This window comes from Lucilia cuprina, chromosome 4 (genome assembly GCF_022045245.1).
Source record: "Lucilia cuprina isolate Lc7/37 chromosome 4, ASM2204524v1, whole genome shotgun sequence".
Taxonomy (NCBI): domain Eukaryota; kingdom Metazoa; phylum Arthropoda; class Insecta; order Diptera; family Calliphoridae; genus Lucilia; species Lucilia cuprina.
The window spans coordinates 18,292,670-18,312,669 of NC_060952.1; the positions used below are offsets into that span (position 1 = coordinate 18,292,670).

At 28.3% G+C, this 20,000-nt stretch overlaps 1 protein-coding gene across 2 annotated transcripts in view; it reads left to right on the forward strand.

Annotated features, from left to right (window-relative positions):
* Positions 1 to 20,000, forward strand: part of LOC111676122 (transcription factor kayak) — a 72,629-nt gene that overhangs the window by 10,443 nt on the left and 42,186 nt on the right. The window contains exon 1 of one of the 2 annotated variants that reach the window (XM_046950192.1): positions 8,144 to 10,484. The exons of the other annotated variant lie outside the window; for it this stretch is intronic. Within the exon in view, the coding sequence (XP_046806148.1) occupies positions 10,173 to 10,484 (312 nt within the window). The 5' untranslated portion in view covers positions 8,144 to 10,172. Of the gene's footprint in view, positions 1 to 8,143; positions 10,485 to 20,000 lie in introns of those variants that run through there. 2 annotated transcript variants of the gene reach the window in all.

A 20,000-nucleotide genomic window follows, 5' to 3' on the forward strand; every position in this document is an offset into this window, starting at 1 on the left:
CTATAGACTAGACTATAGACTAGACTATAGAGTAGACTATAGACTAGACTATAGACTAGACTATAGAGTAGACTATAGACTAGACTATAGAGTAGACTATAGACTAGATTATAGACTAGACTATAGACTAGACTATAGACTATATTATAGACTAGATTATAGACTAGACTATAGACTAGACTATAGACTAGACTATAGTCTAGATTATAGACTAGACTATGGACTAGACTATGGACTAGACTATGGACTAGATTATAGACTAGGCTATAGACTAGACTATATACTAGGCTATAGACTAGACTATAGACTAGACTATAGACTAGACTATATACTAAATTATAGACTACATTATAGACTAGACTATAGACTACACTATAGACTATGACTATATTATTAGTTAGACTATTGACTAGATAGACTATTGAGTAGATTTTTAACTAAACTATTGACTAGACCTCAGTTTTGGTGAGAAAAACGTCAAATTGGCAACAGTGCCAGCAACCCTGTAATAAATAAAGTTCAAAATTAACACACAAAAATCCCACTATTCCCATAGATCCATAAAAATGCAATTTTTATAAACAAGGGTATGAAAAGAAAATTGATGGTTATTTTAAAATTTCCTGTAACTTTTATCTTCCATGTTGTTACTTTATTTTCTTTGTAAAATAATTGTGCCTTTTCAATCATGTTGTAATAAAATATATTGCACTCAAATATTGCTTGTATCCATCCGTTTTGTTTTATTTACAAATATTTACTTTGATTCGATAAAATACAAGTAAACGCGTTCAAATATTCCCACCCTCAAAAATAAACAAATAAATAAATATTTGTACTTGTTTTTCGTTGTTTAAGCAATAGATCTAGGAAATCATTAACAATTGTGGTTATAAAAATTCCCATAAAAATATTAAAAATAATTTTACGAACTGAGTTGGCAAACATGGTCGACTAAAGAGTGTTTTAAATTTAGAATTTGGAACAAATTTTGCTTAGAAGAATAGGTAATAAGTTACCTAGATGAGAAGAAAGAACATATAGATATTTTGCAAAAATGTCAAATTTTGACTTACTGTAAAACAGAGAGTTCTTGGCTGATCTTGCTGAAAAAATATTTCTAAACTAATAGGTTTCAAAAGTTTAGTTTATTTTAAGAAAACAATTTTTGCAAAAAAATGCATTTCAGTTGAAATTAATTAAAAAAAAACGTCAAATAATGTACAATATATGCAAAATTTTGTCGTAGGTTGTTCAACACAGGCAATAAAATATTAAAACAAAAGTTTTTTTGTTGCAAATATTTAAGGTTTTACCACCCTAAATATTTTGTGTGTAAAACATAAAAAGAAAACGATGAATAAAAATGACAAACGAAAATTTATGGATTAATCTCTGTCAAAAAGAGACAGCAAAATACACAGCAGAGGGGAAAGAAACGTTGACATGTGAAAGAAACACAAATTTAAACACTTGGCATTTATTAGTGTCCCATACTACTAACATAGCAACATATTTATAAAATACTTAATTTTATAATGTACTTAAGGATACATACAACAAAAAATCAAACCCATGTCTTAATGACGCTACCACAATTAGGCAACAGATATATTTAAAATCCCAACTATTTAAATACAAATTGTCTCGGTTTTATATGGAGTGAACAGTTTATGGTAGAATTGGTTATGTGTATAGATCAATTTACTTCCTCTAAGAGCACTTTCCCTTATCAACCTTTTTTTCATATAGTAGTATTATAAATGTTTTCTCTTTCCTTGTTGTTGTTTTGATAGTGTTTAAACGTATCGAGGGGTCTTCATAATAATAATCGTTGTAGCCTTGTTTGGCAGTTCAATTTTGAAACCTACCTGCTAGTATTTATTATTAAGGAATTTATTATTTGCCCCCTTTTTGAAAAAATATTGTTGTTGTTGTTGCACAACTTGTGTCCCCGACTTAACTGCTATTCAATGGCATTGTTAATGGATTTTTGTGTTAATGGCATTTCATGCTTTTTTTACTAATTTTGTTGTAGTTTTGTAAAAAATGTATGAAAATATATAATGAATCCTTTAAGAGCGACACTTGGCTGCTTGATTGTCATTAAATTCTATACGATTTCATTCATTGCAATTTCTACTCTTTTGTACCTGTCCATGACTATATAGTAATCGTTTCGTTTCTTGTCAAGAGTCTTTCTTTTATTATTTATATATATTTTTTTGTTATTGTCTTGACACAATATTGTATAATTTTATCTTGTTTTATAAATATTTTGTTGCGGTCGTTGGATTTTTATTTCACATTCCATTTAGTATTTATTTCAATATATATATTTTTAATATAGATTTTTTTACATTTAAGTTCCTTTTAGATCTTTTGTGGTATTGTGTTGAGAGAGAGAGAAAAGAAAAAAAAACAAAAACATGTGAATGACTTTATTAGGACGTGTTTTGCGAAGTTAAGCAGGATATTTTATTAAGGAATTTGAAATATTTAAAAACTTTGTGAAAACATGTTTTTAGATTAAAGTTATTATAATTGTGAAAATATTTTATTTAGAAATGATTTTATCTTTAAAATATAAAAAATTATGTAAAAAATTGGAAATAAATTAGTGCAAAAATTTAACTTTTTCTAAACTATTAAGTATCCAGAAAAAAGAACTTCCAAAGAAGCGAAAAAGAAGTAGAATTTACTACATGGAAGTACTGAAAAAACCAGAAGAAGTTATGATTTTAACACAGACTTGTCATAGGAGCAAAGTCGTTTTTATTTGATTTCAAATTTTATACATCTGAAGTCATTCTTAGGAAGTAATTTGTATGTTCTTATTTGGATGTTATTAAGAAGTGAAATTGTATTAGCATAGAATACAAATAATTTGACTCAAATAATATTAATATAAATATATATCAGGTTATTCTCTAGCTTTAGACGTACATCACTTCTAAAGAAGTTATATACAAATACTTAGTTAGTTAGTTAGTTTGGAAGTCCATCTGACTTGTTGTGCGCTCTTAAACCGATGTCTTGAACCCATCACCTTCGGTCTAGAACACTAACCACTAACCTACCGGGTGTCATCATACAAGTACCTATTGTTAATATATTTTCCGTCGGTTCTTCCATTTAATATGTAATACTATTCAAAACCGAAAATTTCTACTACAAATGTAATCATTCTACATGATGTCTCCATAAATCCTCGAGAATTATGCACTTACATGGTTATTTTAAAATTTATTTCATTTATAATATTAAATGCAAACAAAAATCTTTACTTTAACTATCAGACCATAAAATTTTAATGTTTTACTTCTGATTTATACATAAACATTTAACACTAAACTATCCACATCTTTGAAATTTTCATAAAAATGTGGATCTCTAATAAACCTCACTTTACACACGGGGTCATGAAATTATTTACACACAAAAGTAATAAATAATTAAAGTTTAACTTAAAAAAAAAACTAAAAGATTTGCTCATAAAATCCACAATTAACTACAAAAACAATTAAATCAGCGCCAAATAACAATAAAAACAAAAGTGCAATCATAAAAAATCACAAAAAAATGCATCAAAATAATAAAGTAATTTTAAGAACAACAACCACAGCAGCAGTTACAATAGCAACATCAATAATAAGAACGTTGCAACGTTACACTTGCTGCAACAAATGCAGCACACGTTCTTCACAGTTAATTACAAAGATGATGGAGATGAGTTGAGTTTCAGTAGTGTTACAAATATTACTTGGCAAACGAAGTGTTACAAGATGATAAAGGGAACTGGAACAAGAAAGAAACATGCAGTAGTTGCTGTTGCAAGATGGTATGCTGTCACAATAATATTTGCTATCAACACCATGAAATCCCCAAAGTCAATGCACACACTTAGAATATAAGTAAATATTGTTGAAATTCTTTTGGAATAGTACATATTTGTACTAATGTACCAATGTGTTTTTCGTACTTTTAGCAATTGTCATGTTAAACAATTGCAATTTTAGAATATCCCGAAATTTTTACACTTTTCATCCTTCTTTAGTTTTATGTTTTTTTCTATTCTGAGATATAAGTAAAATCCCAAAATGAAAGGTCTTTATATATCTTTCTTTTGATGCTACACAGAGGGTAAACCCGGTAGAAAAATAACGAAATTTATACAATTCTTTGTCAAAAGTGAGCTTACAATGTTTGTTAACATTTATACAACGGATGTATATAAAAACTATCGTTGTCATTGCATCTACGCATTGTTGTCATTTCGAATACGATTTGTGTTTCTTTGATAATGCATTGTTGTGACTTCGACAACGAATCGTTCTAATTTCGACAACGGAAAGAACACAAGATCAAAGATATGTTTATATATTACAAAATTTAAAAATTTGGAATGGAGGATTGATTTTGTTACTTAATGATCCATATTTTGGATCTCAAAAATATCTAGGATCTTCAGAAATATGATTTAATATATCAACATTTTCTAAAATTAATTCGGGAATAATGAGTGAACACAGATTTCTAAAATTAGGACGACAATTTGAGAATTGTAACAACTTCGATATACATAGATGACATTTTTATTTAAACCATCACAAAAATCATTTGAAATAATAATGATATACATATGTAACACCCTAGGGTACAATTTACTTTAAAAAAGTACTTTTTCTTCAGCTTGCCTTCGTACAAGTATTCCAACACCGCGACTCACAAAACACACAAGAGGTAAATGCGAAATATCTTAAAGACTTAAACATTTTTTTTTATAAATTTTCTACTACATTTGCAAAAAAAAATAAATGTTTAAAAACAAATGCAGCATACAAATGAATCAAGGCACAAAGAGAAACGATTAGGAAAGTATAGTGTGTCAAGGTCGACTATGTAAAACCCTACAATCTTATTTTAGATTTTACGATCATATGAAGAAAGTCTTATTTCTCATTATGGAAGAATTACAATATTTGGTACCATTTTTTTAAGATTGCGTTTCAGTTTAAAATTTCTAAGTTAATTTAGATTAGCTCTGAATCGATGTAAATATGACTTAAATTTTTTGGAGATACCAGATATCTTCCGGTTTACGAGAAATTTTCTATTTAAAATAAGTAAAACCTATACAGAAGGTGTAGACTCAGTTGGCTGAAAAGCAATTATTTCTATGACATACAAACTTCAAAGACCAGTACTTGTATACGATATTCCAGCAAAAACTTTCATTACTAAGTAAGGGGTTTAATGCTAAAATTTAATTACGCAATATAATTTAAAGACATGTCACTATGATGTCATTGAAGTCGCTTATACATAAGTCATTACTGAACTCCTTCTAAATAATGTCGACGGTATGTAGTCCTAATGTTTTTATTATTTATAGTGATACATACAATGTGTATGTATGTAAATTAAAATGTAGAGTAAAACAAGCAGCTCTTTTCTATTTAATACATAAACACAAACATTCCTTTACATACACACATACATAGCTTTGTAGGGGACATGCAAGTTTAAGATTTAAGGTTTTTTATTATTATTTTACATTTGATTTTGGAAAAAACCCCGATGAGTCATCATCATCATCATCGGTATTCATGTTGTGTATACAAACAACAACAAAATAAACATGCATCTCAATTGTATGAAAATAAAAACAAATACATAATACAAAAACAAAAATGTTTTCAAACAATATTCAGGTGTGCTGCGCGCCAAATTCTTATAGTAAAAACTAAACAACTCATTTTAACAGCAAAAACATACAAACAAGTGTTTAATACTCTCTTTCCCTACGATTGAGTGATAAAATTTACAACACTCTCTTTAAAAGACTGATAACTCAAGAGTATATTTTGCAGCAACTAAATATATATATGCTCATAGTTTACAAAGTTTATATCATACAAATATATCATGTTATTTTTTTTTGGTTTTAGAAAATATATTTTTACAATTTTTCTAGCATGTTACAAAATTTCTTCTATCACATGTTTTTCTCTGTCATATGTCTCTCTCTCTCTCTATCAATTCTCAATTGTCTTTGGATGTGTTTGACAGCTCACGTTTTCTCTGTTTTGTTAGATTTTTTCTTGTATCTTTATGCTTTCTATTTTCGTAAATTTTGCCATGTCATTTTGACATTTAGTGCACAATTTTATTTTCTTATTACGTTTTATTATTTTAACTTTGTTTTATTTTCTTTGCATCTCTACATCTGTGACAGAGTACACGTTCACGTTAGTAATGTTGCCATATTTATATATTTTAAGATATTTTTTTTTTACAAATACAAAGTATCTTAGAAATACTTAAAAGGTATTTGTGTTTTTTTATATTTTTTAGAGAAACATTAAAAATAGCAATTTTATTTTTCTAAAGTTGTTCCACGTAGTTTTTATTGTGATTTTCCTATGGTATGGCATCATTAGGAATGTGGAAGTGTAAATATAAAAGTTCCAGAACATGTTTTTTTTAAAGTGACAATAGTCGACTTTTATATAACCCTAAAGATAAAATATATATAACTTTATATAACCTATATATTAGACTAGACCATACACTAGACTGTGAAATCTAATATAGACTTGACTATAAACTAGACTATTGTCTAGACCATATAGTCTAAAATTTAAACTCTAATATGGGATAGTCTATTATAGTACGGAATCTGTTCTGTATTCTAGAATATAGTCTTGGCTATATATTAGAATATAGTATTAATTATATATTAGAATATAGTATTAATTATATACACTAATTGTATACACTATATACTAGACTGGACTATAAACAAGAATTTAAACTAAACTAGACTGTAGACTAGACTATAGTCTGGACTATAGACCATACCATAGTTTGGAATATAAACTAGAAAATAATGTGGCCTATAGTCTGGACCTTGACTAGTCAAGGCTAAGCAGAAATGTTAACTAGTTAGCAACTTCTTTTTCTTTCTACTGTAGGGAGACCTCTTCTATATTATTTCTCCTTCCTATTCCAATTGACTGGTACAACAAATGTAGCGGACGAAATAAAGCACCAAAACGTAGACGACAATAAACACAACTACCAAAGCATATGAAATAACCATACCCACATATACATTCATAAACCTCACACAGATACTACGTAAACAACAGATGATAGTGAGAAATTTAGTACGAGAAACAATGAGAAACGACAAGAGTCAAAACAAAATATACAATTGTATGTGAAATGTGAATATTATTAGTATTGTTTTTGTAGCTATTATATGTAGATATTGTTGTTTTTGTATAATTATTTGAATGTGTAGCCGTAGATGAATGAAGATAGAAACGTAGAAACGAAGTTTATGGAATTTAGTTATTTTTCGATTTTCAGTTAAGATCCAAACGACCGACGTAAACGCGCTTCACAAAAAAACCCCCAAAAAAGATTAACAAAATATTTAATTTTTCTATTAATAAAAACAACCAGCAGTTAAAGAAAAAAGTAAAGTAATTTAAGAAAATTTCATTTGAGAAAAGTGAGTGTAAAAAAGAGCATGATAAAGTAACAAGAGGAAGAGAAAAACGAAAATACTAAAAAGCACAAGAAATAACGAAACGATTACGACAACTTAAAGACTTTAAACTAAAAGTGTGACGTGATTTCAATGAAATAACAACAGAAAATATTAAAAAAAATATATATTGAAAGTTATTTTTTATTTTATTTGAGTTAAATTATAATCAAATAAATTGCGTTTTAACTAAATTAAACAAAGAGAGAGTTTTTGTTTTACATTCCCTTACTAAGTTAAATAACAGTTTTAACAAGAAATTATAATTATTTTATTGAATGTTGTGTAAAAAAATAAATAAAGAAATTCATTTTAATTCGGTTGGTGTGCCTAAAGTTCAAGTACGTTCATTATTTTTTTTTTTTTTGTATTCTGTTAAACAAAGTGTAGAAAAGTAGTGTCTGGTAAATTTTTTTTTATTTAATCTAATCATCACACATTGTGAAGACAACAACAACGACATTAATTAAGAGGGGTGGTGGCGAAAACGACAACAACGGCGGGTGCAATTTTACAAAATCGAACAACAGCAAATACTACGGTAATTCTTATGTAGAAAATGTAAATGAAAGATAGAAAATTGTTTTTACAAGGTGTTGAATGTCCGTTGAATTGGGGAATTTTTTTTTGGCGAACATTGAACGTTGTTGTTGAAATATTAAGACGGCAACAACAAAAGTAGAGACTGCTTTTTTATAATTGCAAACGATTGCGAAACTCTTTGTGAAAAAAAGTCCAGAAAATAACAAAAAAAAAAAAACAATTCACACAACATATACATAGTATTTACGCAGGGTTGGAAAATTGTTAGCAACAACAATGTTTAAATAATATCGATCTTTTTGGCTTGTAGACTACGTAAAGTATAATATCCCAGCAAAAATTTTCATTACCTCGTAATCTAGAAAGTAATATTGGAATCACGTGGAAACTAATTACTTTTGGGGTAAATAACTAATTATTTTTGTTCGACGAGGTTCAACTAATATGTACCTACCTTAAACAAATTAATAAATGGTTACTAATTTGATTACAATATTATTTAAAAAGGAATACAATAACTTTGCGAAATAACTAGTTACAAATAAACCTACAAATATATTATATGATAGCTAGTTATTTTGGGCCGACTTTGTATGTAGAAAACAAAAAAAAAAAAAAATCCTCTGCCCGGATTTGAACCCAGGCATCCAGTTGTTTTCTATGTTTTTCACTCCAGCCGCTTACTCGATGCTCCACTAACATGTTGCTTTTTGTAATTTTGAGAACGGCTTTTTACAAAAATATATAAATTAATATCATTTTGAAAAAAAAAATAAAAATAATAATAATAAACAGTATTCAGCAGGGCTCGAATCACGAACCCCTTGTTTGTTAAATGAACGACCTAGACAATTGAGCCATAACAAATCCAAATTGTTTTGTTCTTTACCAGTAATAACCAATTCAACTAAATGAAATAATGTGAATGATAATGAACACTCATTACTAAGTAATACATATATGAAATAACTACTGGCTTTTACCAAAAATTTAAGATTTTTTGCTGGGATAATATATAAGTATATTTAACAACCGTGAAAACTAACAATTTTTGTCTTGCAACATCCTTTTTATAGGTACCTAACTAACAATGTCAGACATTTTCAGAACATTTTTCTACTATAGTTGTAATATTTGAAATTTTTAAAGATTTGTAAAAAAAAGTTTATCAAAATTTATTTTTTAAATAAAATTTTTCAGAAATTAAAATATACAAAAAAATCTAAAATTTTGTAACTCTAGTTTTCTAACATTTTCCATCCCTGCCACAGTGTGTTTCTGTTAAAAAAAGAGAAAATTTTGCAAAGTATGATTGCATGTGTACGCCAAACGTATACGTTATATTTATTTATTTGCATGTGCGGATGTGTGTGTGTATGTAAGAGAATGTGTAATTAACCCTTTTGTTTTACATTGTTCGTTCATTCTTTGTTTTTCATTGTTTTGCATTAACATTCGCATTTTTTGACATGTATTGTCACATTTAACTGTCATTGTAGTTGCCGCAGCCATTGTTGTGAATGTTTTTTTTTTTCCCTAAATGAGCAACTGTTGAGGTGGAAAACGTGTAATAAACTGAGGTGGTGTTTTAATTCTCGCTAATATTTATTTTTACGGAATATTCCTTTTTAAATAATATTCTTTAACAGATGATTTTGTATTTTTAGTAAACAATTTCTATAATTTAAATTGAAAAAGCTAAATAAATTAGTGTTTTTTGTAAATAGATAAACAAAATTGCCTGAAATTTAAAACAGAAATAGAAAGTGCTATTTTCAACAAAATTCAGTGAAGTGTAACACGTTTCTTGAAAATAAACCGCAATTAAACAAAAGTCTTTACTTCAAAACAGGGTGTGTCATTAAATTTGAAAAAAAGAAATAATAAATTGTTTATAATAAATAAGAAAAACGTCTTATATTACCCTAAAAAAATAAAACAACTTTTTACATTCCATATTATTTTTGTGTTAAACTTCTACCCTTCCTCTTCTTCCTCATTCGTATTTCAATAAATTTCTACTACCAATAACAACAATAAAAAACCACCTATACGTTAAACTTCATACAAAATGAAAGTTAAAGTGGATTCAAAAACAAATATTTCTAAACTTAAAATACAAGATAAAACAACGGTTAACTCGTCAACGGTAATAAATTCATCAAAAACGGATTTAGATGAACAGGAAAATAATACACAAATAACTACTGCGCCAACAACAGCTACAATAAATGTTTTAAAAGATTCTTCTTCCCTGTCAACTGTCAACAATAAAAGTCAAATACAACTTTTAGAAGAGGAAGAAGAAGAACCAGCAACAGAAGTAGTAGAAACGTTTGACATTTTACCTCATTTTTCAACAACGCGCAATAATAATCTTATCGTAAGTATTTCATTAACTTAAATACAAAATAAACAAAAATATACTTAATATTTTTCACCTCCCTTCTAAACCCTGTTCTTTCTACTAAAATAATTAGTTTAAATTTTATTTGTGTTTCTTTGCTTTAAAAAAGGCGCAAAAAAGTTTTATATTTATTCGTATTGTTTTGAATTTTAAATTAAGACAGCAGTTCTTAACTTGTTAACAAATGAAATGTAAAAAAAATAGAGAAGGTATTTATACATTATTTTTTTTTTTTAAGTAAATCTGGTCTATAAACCAATCTAAAGAGCAGTCTGTAGTGTTGACACCAGTCTTTAGTGTGGACTATAGACCAGACTATAGTGTGGATTATAGTCTGGTCTATAGTTTGGACTATAGAACTGTCTATACTGTGCACTGAAAACCATTCTACATGCTGGACTATAGACCAGTCTAAAGTGTGAACTTACCACTCTATTGTGTGGACTATAGACCATTCTATAGTGTGGACTATAGATCATTCTATAGTGTGGGCTATAGACCATCTTTAGTGTGGACTATAGACCATCTTTAGTTTGGACTATAGACCATCTTTAGTTTGGACTATAGACCATCTTTAGTATGGACTATAGACCACTCTATAGTGTGGACTATAGACCATTCCATAGTGTGGACTATAGACCATTATATAGTGTGGACTATAGACCATTCTATAGTGTGCACTTTAGACCATATTTAGTGTGGACTATAGACCACTCTATAGTGTAGACTAAAGACCACTCTATAGTGTGGACTACGGTGTGGTATAAAGACCAGTCTATAGTGTGGGGTACAGACCAGTCTAAAGTGTGCACACTAGACTAGTCAATAAGGTGGACAATATAACAATCTGTAGGGTTGACTATAACCAGTCTATAGTGTGGACTATAGACATTACATTATAACACGTCATTAAGTGTCACAATGTCCATGACCACAGTGACATAAAATCCATGTTTTACAAAAACAAACTTTATGACGCGAAGCCGGTGATAGAAATCCCAAAGATTTTTAAGTCTCTCCAAAGTCCTGCTATAGATTATGCTTTTTTAATTGAATTAAAAATGCATCATACATCAAAGCTAGAATCAGTTCCTTACGGGAAAAGAGTGCCAATTTCTTAATTTCTAAACAATTAGTCCAATAAATTTCAGTTTTAAAAGTGTCCCAATATCCACCGGCATTTAATTTAAAAGAACACATTTTTTGGCGCCAATTTAAAAGAACACCTTTGTACCTGAATACCCTATATATGCACAAAACATGTGTAGGGATTTAAATTTTGTTTTGTTAAAGAACTTATTAAAAAAGCAATTGTTTAAAGTCTGTTTTAGTATTATTTACACTTTATTAAACAAAAAATAATTATTTATTTTAAACGCTAAAAAAACAGTTTGTTTTTAAAATTTCTATACGACCTTCTTTATATTAATTTTTACATGTCACCCCTTTTAGCCCCAACTGCGATATTTATCTTTAATGTCTTGTTATAAATAAACAGAAAAACATTATTTCATTGTATTTGTTTTATTAATTTTTTTAATTTAATTTTTATTGTTTTTTTTCTTCCTTTCTTTGCATTTTTTTCTACGTTTATTTTTTATCTATGGAATTTCAATTAACACTTTTTTATATTTCCCCCTCTTAACATTTTTTCTTCTTTCTGTCCCTGGGTTTTAAAGTATCTAGTATCTGCTTCTTTATTTTTGCTTTGTGTTTTATCATTATTTTCATCGTGTTTGTTTTGTTGTGGTTTTTATTGGAGTTTTATTTTGTAGTGTTTTCATGTTTCTTTTGTGTTTTTTCTCCAATTGGATTTTTTTTTGTGGTAAATATTTTTTTTTTTTTCAATTTCTCATCTGTTAATTTGACGTTTATTTTGTGTAAATGTTTTGAGCATGCAATATGTAATATGTAGTAGAAAGCAGAGAATATTGAAGTTTAAAAAGAGTGTAATTTTGGTTTTGTATCATGCTAGAAATATAATTTTAGCTCTTTTTCTTGCATTCTGCATTAAATTAAGGATTTCCATTTAATGAAAAAACCACATGTTTGTTAATTCAAGTCACAATCATAAGGAAGGTTATCTCTATGTAATAAAAAAGTTCGTAGTAAATTTTCTAAATGTCGAACGATAAACAAGTATAGAATTGTTTGCAAAAATAAAAGTTTTAAAAAACAAACATAAATAAAATTTTATTTATAAAAAACTCAATTTTAATTAAGGTTTTGTTACAAAAACCTTGTCTAGAATGAAAGTGTGTAAGTAGTTTTGAAATCTATTTCATGAAATTGTGAAATTGTCTGAAATTTTTGTTAAAGAAAAATAAAGTTAAAATAGTTTTATCTTTAAGAAAATTTTGTCAAAAGAAACATTTTTATAGAAAATTTTGTGCTGAGATAATATTTTATAAAAAAATTTGACTTGTAATACAATTTTCATACAAAATTTAATAAAGATGCACATTTTAATGATCATTTTATCTAGAGATCAAGCAAGAGCTGAGTCTTCAAATTTTGTTTATACAACATATACATATACAACATATTTTTTTTCGAAGGAACTTAGTTTCAATCTAAATGTTTAGGACAAAAAATGGGCGCATTAGCAGTTTGAGGCGTGGCACTCTCATATGAGTTAAATATTAAAAAAACGTTTATCTGGGAAATTATTGGAAATAGAATCTTAAAACTTTGCATAAAGAATTTTTACATCCATGTGAATATTTATGAGAAAAATTGGCGAACTTTCATAAAGAGGTTTTGGTGCCTTTAATAAGGATATATTTTAATAATCTGAGAAATTATTAAAGCTAAAATGAACTACCTTGAAATCCATGTGAACATTTGGCTAACGAATTGTCGGATTAGATTTTCGGGCCGTGCTTTGTTTGAAGCTAGAATTTAACTATAAGAGTAGGAATCCTTAATCCTTGCACGAACTACTTAAACTGAAAAGAAAACATATGGGGAATAAATTGGGGGAATTTTAATAGGGGCTTGGTACAAGCATATTAATTAAATACAACAATTTGTGTATCTGGTAACTGGGGAAAAAATAGTATTGAGAAAGTTATTTTCAAATATTTTCTTATTTTTATTGAATTACAAAAATTTGTGAGAGATTATATTCATAAATTAAACATTTATTAAATTTTCAAATTTTAATTTTTATTAAACCCCAAAATGGAACTACAGTTTTCATATAAATAAATAATAGTTTTAATAAAATATTAATAACAATATTTATTTAAATTTTTCATATACAAAGGAAAACTTTTACACTTTGTAGGGTTAATTATTTTGGAAGTATGTACATTAGACCGACTCACAAAAATTGGTGCTAGAGTGTTACCCCCTTAAAATATACGCTGTATATACTTAACCGAAAATATTTTGGGTAATATCATATTACATATATTACTCAAAATATTTTCGGTTTTGTTGTCCAAATTTTCCCAAAATATTTCTAGTCTATCTTTGGCCGTTCGTGAGCTGGACCGCTAACAAAAGAGTCCCTTTTCTTCATTTTTTTTTAATTTTAAAGTACACAATATGTGAAAGGTTTTTTGAAGCCAAGTCTAGTGGTGCGCAAAATTTGCAAATTGTGCATACATTTTATTTTTATTAGTGAAAAACCTAACAATTTTAAATATTTTGGAATTATGAGCAGACGGTTATTTATGATTTATTCATATCATTGAACGCGGCTTTAAAAATACTTAGGATATATTTCGTTTTAAAACAAAACAAAAAATTTAAAAAAATTATTTCAAAATACTTTTATTAATTTGGTCCAGCTCACGAACGGTCATCGCTAGATTTAAAATATTTTGGGAATCATCATAAAACACGTTTTGGCTTTTCATACAAAGTGAGTCGGACTAGTGTACATACTTTGTCTCTTCTTTAATTTTACTTTCTCAATAGTTTTTACTTTCATTTAAGTTTATGACAATAAATTCATTTTAAGCACATGTACATACAAAACATCCATTTTATTTTTCTTTTAAAATAAAAAAAAAATTCTTGGAAAAACGGCGGCAAAAGCACGCAAGTTTTTCATTTTGACAAAACGCCCAAAAATGTCTAGTTTTAAGTGTAAGGGAATTTTTTTTAAAGTAAAACAACAAACAAGGATATAAAATTTTGGAAAAACACACCAAATAGTAAATTCCCATTAAAATATGTACAATGACGTCAACCCCAAACATTTAAATATGGAAAAACATAAAGATGTATGTATGTACACTACTACATACATAATCACAAACAAAAGTTTATAAAAAAAAATAAAATTCAAAAAATGTATGACGAAATTTAAACTGGTTTTGTATTTAGAGCGTTTGTGAAATAAAACATATATTTATATTTTAGTTTTAATTCATAGTTTATTTTTGTTGTTTTTTTATATTGAACGTTTTTGTAGCTGCATATTAAATAAGTTATTTAAAAATAAAACATACAACAATAACATGTCCGAACATGATAGTAATATGCAAAATAAAGCAAACGACGAAAATGACGAAAAAAAAATTAATGATAATCCAAATAAAGTGAAATTTAAATACCAACTATCTATCTATTAACAGCTAAACCCTGAATTTGTTATTGTTTGGGTCAGTGGGTTAGATTTAGAATAAGTTAGTTTGGAATCCCGCAAATATCTGAGGTCTTTAGAAAATTTGATTTAAAAACAACATACAGACAAAGCTTAATCCACTCAGCTATCAATAAGGATCCAGAATAAATATACTTTATAGGTTCGGATTATTTACCCTTCTCACAGAAGTTTACTTGACTTAATAAGGCTTCCTTGTATAAATAAACAATAAAAAAGAAACAAAAAATAAAACATAAACTTTATATGTATTAAGAATTGATTTATCTTCGTGTTTTACACACGTGTCAATTAATTAACCCGCTGTGTCAATTTCTTTAACACATTTTACCTTCACATCTAGAACTTAAAGCTATTGCTGTCATACAAACATTAATGTTATGTTAAATATACAATAACAACAATTGCAACACAACAATGTCAAGGTCATTTTGGATACATATCATACGAAACAACTCCAGCAGAAATATTTCATGAACAAAACTATTAAAAACATAAACGACACGACAAAATGTTGAAAAAAACAAACAATAATTTGTTTAACATTGTTGTATGAACAGTGTAAAAACAACAACAGAAAGTGTCAATAGTATAAAAAATAAAATGTGGCAGGCTGATTTAAATTATAAAAAAAATAATAAACTTAAAATTAAATAGTAGTAATAAATAATTTATGTAGATGACAAATGACAAAAGTCACGATTACCTGACAAAAAATGCATTGGAAATTTTTGATAATTTTTTTAAATGACATTCGAGAAAAATTTTAAATAAGTGCTTACCGATTGCAACAGACTCTATTAATATTATGTCAATATTTTCTAAATATGGAAGTGGTTCAGTCTATAGACCAGATTATATTCAATATTATAGTGGAATCTACACCTGTCCATAGTCCAGTTTATATCTGATACCTTAGTCCAAAATATTTAGCCTATTGCCCAGACTGTACTTCAGACGTGACTATGGTCAATGAGCAAGTTTAAGATTATATTATACCGATTGTACGTATTCTAAGTGGGTAACAGGTTCAAAATTGGACATGCGGACAGACATGCAATTGTCAGGCTTTTACCGAAATTGATCTCTAGAACACTCATTACAGAATTCTTAGGAATTACGTGCAGAGTAAGGTTTTTGTTTTTACCAACAAAAGGAGTACTTAGAAGGCCCGATAGTTGTCTACGTGTGTTTTTCTTCGGATTTAGTCAATATATAGTTCAGAACTGTGACTGCTTCCGATTAGAGACTTCGCACATGCAAAACTAAACTGATTATAAAGTTCAATTCAAAACGATTTTACTGTTTAATGTTTAAACATGACTATAGTCCAAACTATAATTCTTGACTATATTCCGAACTGTGGAATCGATTGTTATTTTTACTATACATTTGATTACAGTTTGGAATTCAGCCTTGAATGCTGCCTGAACTATAGTCGTGTCTAAAGTCCGAACTATAATATCTATAGTGCACAATATAATCTTGTATATGGACTATATTCTAGACTGTATAACGTTGTCTAATAAGTACAAAATAGTAGCTATTAAAGTTAGTAATATATTTTTAACTAAAGTTTGCATTATAGTTTAGAATCTTAACTTTAACGTATACTATAATCTCCACTGTAATATGGACTAATATCTTAATTATGAGTCTTAACATACTAGCTTGTAGTTAGTGTCTGAACTATTGTCTAGTCTAGTCCGGACTATAATATCTGTAGTGTACACTATAATCTTGAGTATGGATCAAATTCTAAACTGTATAACGTTGTCTATAAAGTACACAACATTGAAGTCAGTAATATAGTTTTAACTATAGTCTGGATTATAGTCTAGAATGTAAAGTTTAACGTAGACTATAAGCTCCACTATAATCTGAACTAATATCTTAACTATTAGACTTAAATCCTAGCTTGTGATTGATAATAAACTTGTCACTTAAAATCATCACTATAGTAAAATCAACATTACATGCTGTAGGGAACTTTAATAAATAAAACTTTACAAATAATCTCATAATCACAAATTAAAATCCGCCCACCTACATATTGAAAAATAATCGCCAATATACGATTTACATAAATAATTAATGCTTAAATTTAATTACATACTCAATTGATTACACACATACATACATACCCAGCAAAAACTTACATTAAAAACTAATCAATTAAAAAAAGTCGGTTTTGCACCACATCTTCATTAGCATTTTAAGTCATAATTTAAACAAAGTGATGACATTTGAGGCTAGTATCAATTACAAATAACTACTTAAATAATTACTTACAAATAGAGAGTTAAAAAGTTGTTTATTCTTACACAGAAAATGTTGCTTTTACAGAATACGTACCTATATCTCTTATCACTATAAAAGTCTTTAGAAGTCATTGAAAAGTAAATAGATGTTTAGTACACTACATTACCAAGTTTTTGCTGGATACATATCTCCGCTTTTACAACTTACAATCAAACAAATAACCATAAATATTCGTACATACATTAATAAATATATTATATTTCATTTTATTAAGAATTAAATATTGCAAAAACAAACAAAAAAAATTGTTGTTGACGCCAAGTTGAATGACTTTTTCATGCTGTGTGCACAATCTTTCATGTCATCTAACACTCTCGGACGGTTGGACAAATACGACAATTTTTCAAAGTAATATTTTGTTGGAAGTGTTTTTAATTAGCATGTTTCTTTGCAGTTTCGAGCTTGAGAAGAAAAACACCTTCGGTCGCTTAAACGCAAAAAACAACTGGACAACTGTTTTGGGCACGCTAAACTGCTGTTTAACTAGTTGTTTTATAAAAGGTTTTTTTTGGGCATTTAGTGCTTTTGCTATTTTATTATTATTTTTTTGCATTAAAATTAAAATAATATTTTAGCATAATGACATCATTTCAATAGTATTATAACAATGTTGTTTTGTATTTTTACAAATATATAGATTTTGTTTGTCAAGTTGAATTTGAGAGTAAAATGTTCTCACCTAAAGTCGAGATAAGAATATAAGTAGTCAATACTATAATTAACTATTTTGTCTATATAAAATGATATATTTAAGTTTATAGACATGACGTGACTTCAATCGACATTATAGTCCACACTATTGATGTCTTTTTAGTCCACTCTATTGATGACACTAGGATTAAGATTATAGCGCATGCTAGTAAGGTTAAGAGCTTTTTGTGAACACCTGTCATGACGGGCTCATTGCAAGGTGGTACTATTGGAGTTTTGAAATGACTAACCACCGCCACTTTGTATGCCTTACTTACACGCTGGTGACAATTTTTGTACATAGTTCGGAGGGTCCATGTAAAAACACTTTGTTCAAATACTCTAATAATCTAATATCTGACATTTATAACTCCTTTGCCTAACATTCGTGATGCGAAAATATCACTTCCATTTACAACCAGGAAGATGGGATGGTCTCAAATAGCACCTAGAGATATAATCGGTAGACCAAAATACGAATCCATCAAATACGTCAATGTAAAGTTCATATTCACAGAGAACTTATTGTGTAAAGTCTGGAAATAAAATTCAAAGACATCACTTGTACAGGATACCTTATATATCCATTTCATTTCTTCGACTCATTTATTGAGAGAAACATCCGAGTCTAGGTATATGATTGGAGGAAGACTCCTTCAGAATTCTATACACTCAATACCAATTCATTCTCAACGCTTACCCCAGAGGGTAAATATTGTCTTTTTCGGCACTTTGGGTTCAATCCGAAAGGACAAAGTTCAAAACTCTTGTGGTCTCATACACATAATGCCAACTAATTCTCAACGCTTTGTCCTTTTTGGCAATAACACCGCACTTATGCCGAGATTGGATGCAGGCCGAAGGGACAAGAAAAAGTCCAAAACTCTGCACTTTGGACTATCGGTTCCCGTTGTACCACAGACTTAATATCAATCAACACATTCTTAACGCTTACAATCACTTCTCTGTGGGTTATCTGTTGTCGTCAAAAGCTATGAACTTAACCAAAGTGTGGGTGTAAGTCAAAGGGACAAAAAAAGTTCAAAACTCTGCACTGTGGACTATCGGTTTCCGTGGTACGATATTATATATATATCTCTGGTTCGACCCCAAGTCAAATCATAAAAAAAGCCGAGAATACATTTGGCGTCATCTTATTACAATTACAACAAGTTAGGCAAAGCACGACAAGATAATAAAACCCGGGAGTGCGTAAACTATTGTTCCGGACTCTTGTTTGACGCTATCGTTCATGTTATCAGTTAAGTAAGTTCATAGTTTTAATAAAAAGTTCAAACTGTCTCGTTTAATGACACTCAAACAAAACTCATTAATTTAAAAACCAAAGAAAATCCCATAAGGATGAAAGTTTTCCACGAACTTTAAAATAAAACGTTTTTAAATAACGTTTCATAAAAAATCATTAATTCCCAAGAATTTATGGCAAACAAAATCACTGACATTAAAAAAAATAAATAAAAACTGTGAAATTCCACAAAATATATACGATATGTAATGTTTATAAACACTTCCACAATCGGAAAAGGCTTTATTGTGATAACTTTTAAAAGCTAAGAAGCCTGATATTGCAGAGGCAGTATAGGCATGTGGAATGTTGGTTGTATAAGCGATAAAGCCACTCCTACCTCACACGACTACCCAAAGAAAATCTTAAAAAATTAATCTCTTAAAAACTACTAACTTTTACTCTTTTGAGTAAAATTTTTAAATAAACAAATAAATTTATTAAACATCAAAATTATTAAGCTCTCTTTTACTCTTAAACAAAATTGAGCCATTTTTAAAATTTCTTTTTTTAGCTTAATATGCCTCCCTACAACGAAATACTACAATAATGTTTT